General features: G+C 34.9%; 1 protein-coding gene across 1 annotated transcript in view; it reads right to left on the reverse strand.

The window, feature by feature from the left end:
- Positions 1 to 1,363, reverse strand: part of LOC123533981 (argininosuccinate lyase-like) — a 57,874-nt gene extending 56,511 nt beyond the window's left edge. Inside the window, exons 1-2 of the mRNA XM_045315993.2 lie at positions 1,054 to 1,363; positions 548 to 603 (exon numbers count right to left, since the gene is read on the reverse strand). Of these exons, the coding sequence (XP_045171928.2) occupies positions 548 to 562 (15 nt within the window). The 5' untranslated portion in view covers positions 563 to 603; positions 1,054 to 1,363. The remainder of the gene's footprint in view (positions 1 to 547; positions 604 to 1,053) is intronic.
- Positions 1,364 to 4,623: the final 3,260 nt, after the last annotated feature.

Raw genomic sequence — 4,623 nt, forward strand, 5'->3', positions numbered from 1 at the left:
ATTACCCTGCTAAAGTTCTATAATGAACTTGTCCATCTTTCAATTTGGATAGTACCATTAACTGTTAAAAGGGGTGCTTACCAAAAAGATATTGACTGAATGGCGAACAGTGCAAACCATGATCAGCCTACACTGATGTGCAGGCTGATCTTGGTCTGCACTGGTCACCATGGCAGAATCACTTGCCGCCAGCAGGCTAAGGGTTAAGCTGTAAAACTTATAAACTTCTTTTACAAATTGGGTGTTAGCTCCCATTACTTTCTGCCATTACACCGACTGGTTAAAAAGCAACACACCTGCAAATATTTTTCTGCACCTTTTGAACAGATTTTACCTGAAAATAGCCTCCAGTAATATTCTGATCAACCAGAATACCACCATTTTATTTGATGGATTTCTTTACTTACATTACTATGAATCAATAATATTTAAAGAATTTACAACCTCTCATCTATGGAACTGAAATTTTACTTGCGCCAACCTTTATATTTAAACCCAACTCAAATCAAATGCCAAGTTAATAGTAAGCCAACTTAAGATAACATACCTCTGGTGTTGTCATCTGCTAACATCTACTACACAAACCATTCACAGGTTAAATTGCTAGAAATGAAAAATATATCCAGTTGCTAGGAAATAGACAATATCAGCCTAGAGAGTCAAGTGATCTTATCAAGGTAAACAAGCAAAGGGGTTTATCAGCTGAGCTCTCAGTGCAGTTACATTCTATTGAAATACACATCTGCAGGATACTAAAAATTATGGTAATTTATTGCTGTGTGCCAAGGTTATGAAGAAAATATATCTATGCACATGCCACAATCATTACAATAATAACTGATATGCGAAAAAGTTTTTCAAAAATCATGTTTTCTTGATTAATTAGCAAGTATAAAGCCAAATTTAGTGTAGCAATTACAAAGTAAAATTTGGAAATACAATTAAACAAATTTACTCATTATTCATTAGCAATACTGATAACATACATCCTGTCTGTATAAAATCCTTAGTATTTTACAGATACTAAAAAACCAATTAGGAAAAAAAGCTCACCTTTTATCCTCTGTTGTGCAAGACACGATATCCCTCAACAACAGTATTTATATTGGTCAATTAATAACAGGAAAAATCAATTCCCTCCATCTGCTACAAAATTTTGTCAAATTAGCAGAAACTGTAACCTTGTTATCAGTTACAGGGCAATACGACAATAAATATAGGACAATTCTATTTATCTGTACAATGTTGAGTTGTTGACATAACTTGTACTGGTTACTGATAAGGAAATTTTAATACCAAAGTTTTACTGGTATCACAAAAATCACTTTATGAAACAAATGATAAACACTGTAACTTCTGACAAAATGTTTAAATTGTCAACAAAGACAATAAAATTAGAATAGAATTGTCAAGGCACATTTATTATAAGGACATATATTTGATACCGTTTGTCTTCAACTTCCCCTCTAAATTTGCTTAAATTACTATGCTTAGTCATGCAATATGTAAATTACACTTTGAACACTAACCAATATTCTAATAAAGTGAACATAGGGTAACTATAGCTTGCTAGCAGTTATAATCTGGTGTACAAGAGTTATTTCCCTTCCACTAGCAAGCCTTTATAACCTTGTATGCAAGTGTTATTTTCCCTCTACTAGCAAGTCATTATATTCTTGTATGCAAAAGTTATTTCCCTTCCACTAGCAAGCCTTTATAACCTTGTATGCAAGAGTTATTTCCCTTCCACTAGCAAGCATGCAAGCTGTTATGGCATAACCTGATATGCAAGAGTTATATCCCTTCATCTAGCAAGCCATTATGGCATAATCTGGTATACATGAGTTATTTCCCTTCCACTAGCAAGCCTTTATAACCTTGTATGCAAGAGTTATTTCCCTTCCACTAGCAAGCCTATATAACCTTGTATGCAAGAGTTATTTCCCTTCCACTAGCAAGCTTTTATAACCTTGTATGCAAGAGTTATTTCTAGGGATGGCAACAGATTGCAATTCTGGTATTCGAATTTTCGGTCAACTTTCTGGACGAATATTCAGTCATCAAATGATCAACAAATCAACTCAAAATCTTATGAATTCATTGTACCCTTAGCAGCGATCTGCATTAATTCTACTTTCATTTACACTGGAAGTAATTCAGACATTGACGAATTAAGATTGACTAATCGTTCTCATCGCTTGTTCATCTTTTGAACATAGAACATCGGATGATCGCGTGAAATACTTTAAAAAGACAGACAGTATTGCTTGCATTTTGACAGTAGATTCACAATGGACAATATTTTCAATTAGAGATGTAAAATTATAACCCTTGGGGTGGGGGGAGTCTAATAAAAGATATATTTTGCTTAACTTGACCCTTTGTCTGAATATTGAGTAGATTTTCCATATGAAACGCATTTATTATCAAGAGGATGATCCGTTTTACATAAAAATAATATTCATTACATTTGACTTTTCAACACTTTTCGGCATTTTTCTTTACTCAAATACATCTTAAATCGACTTTGATTGAAAACCGAGTCATTAGTTCAAGTGCTTTCTGATGATTTTTAATTATGTTTGGTTCGCACCTACCGAAAACAAGGCGATTTGTAACAGATTTACATCAATTTGGGACCAATAAAATTTCTAAAGGTAAGCAATTAGCAGTACTTACTACAGGGTACGATGTCATCACCACAGCGATGTACAATCTCGGCACGCTAATATACAAAGCGACACGTCTGACAGCGACAGAAGCCATTTTTGTGTGTATATGAAAGCGAATTTTGGTAAATTAGATAGACGAACATACTGGTTCTTTCATTTGTTTTTTATTTATTTCTTATGATCTTTTATTTTTTCCGAATATTCGTGTCATGAACGAATATTCGTTGCCATCCCTAGTTATTTCCCTTCCACTAGCCTTTAAAACCTTGTATGCAAGCTGTTATGACATAACCTGATATGCAAGAGTTATATCCCTTCCACTAGCAAGCCAATATGGCATAATCTGGTATACATGAGTTATTTCCCTTCCACTAGCAATCCTTTATAACCTTGTATGCAAGTGTTATTTTCTTTCTACTAACAAGTCATTATATCCTTGTATGCAAGAGTTATTTCCCTTCCACTAGCAAGCCTATATAACCTAGTATGCAACAGTTATTTTTCTTCCACTAGCAAGCCTTTATAACCTTGTATGCAAGAGTTATTTCCCTTCCACTAGCAAGCCTATATAACCTAGTATGCAAGAGTTATTTCCCTTCCACTAGCAAGCCTTTATAACCTTGTACGCAAGAGTTATTTCCCCTCCACTAGCAAGCCTCTATATTTAACTAGTATGCAAGAGTTATTTCCCCTCCACTAGCAAGCCTATATAACCTTGTATGCAAGAGTTATTTCCCTTCCACTAGCAAGCCTATATAACCTAGTATGCAACAGTTATTTTTCTTCCACTAGCAAGCCTTTATAACCTTGTATGCAAGAGTTATTTCCCTTCTACTAGCAAGCCTATATAACCTAGTATGCAAGAGTTATTTCCCTTCCACTAGCAAGCCTTTATAACCTTGTATGCAAGAGTTATTTCCCCTCCACTAGCAAGCCTATATAACCTAGTATGCAAGAGTTATTTCCCTTCCACTAGCAAGCCTATATAACCTAGTATGCAACAGTTATTTTTCTTCCACTAGCAAGCCTTTATAACCTTGTATGCAAGAGTTATTTCCCCTCCACTAGCAAGCCTATATAACCTAGTATGCAAAAGTTATTTCCCTTCCACTAGCAAGCCTTTATAACCTTGTATGCAAGAGTTATTTCCCCTCCACTAGCAAGCCTATATAACCTAGTATGCAACAGTTATTTTTCTTCCACTAGCAAGCCTTTATAACCTTGTATGCAAGAGTTATTTCCCTTCCACTAGCAAGCCTATATAACCTAGTATGCAAGAGTTATTTCCCTTCCACTAGCAAGCCTTTATAACCTTGTATGCAAGAGTTATTTCCCCTCCACTAGCAAGCCTATATAACCTAGTATGCAAGAGTTATTTCCCTTCCACTAGCAAGCCTTTTAAACCTTGTATGCAAGCTGTTATCGCATAACCTGATATGCAAGAGTTATATCCCTTCCACTAAAAAAACCGTTATGGCATAATCTGGTACACATGAGTTATTTCCCTTCCACTAGCAAGCAATTCTAATCTGATATGCAAGTAATTTCCCTGACACAAGCAGTTATAATATGATAGAAAAATTACTTCCCTTCCACTAGCAGGCATTTTTAATCTGATATGCAAGAGCTATTTCCTTTCAACTAACAAGCAGAATGTAATCTGATGTACAATGAAGTTTTAGTTCCCTTCCAATAGCATGCAATTATAACATGATATGAAGGGGCTATTTCCCTTCCACTAACAAGCAATTATAATCTGATATTCAAGAGTTCATCCCTTCAACTAGCAAGCATGCAAGTTATTTCCCTCCCACTGTTTAAACTATCTGAATGATAACTTGTATTTTTTCTTGCCCAATATTTCCTGTAAATCAAATCCAGCTAAGCAGAAATTAAATTTCTTCAATAAAATACAGGAGGTATACCTAAGGCAACAAAACAAGAGCTAAAA

The sequence above is a fragment of the Mercenaria mercenaria genome, chromosome 12 (genome assembly GCF_021730395.1).
Source record: "Mercenaria mercenaria strain notata chromosome 12, MADL_Memer_1, whole genome shotgun sequence".
Lineage (NCBI taxonomy): Eukaryota > Metazoa > Mollusca > Bivalvia > Venerida > Veneridae > Mercenaria > Mercenaria mercenaria.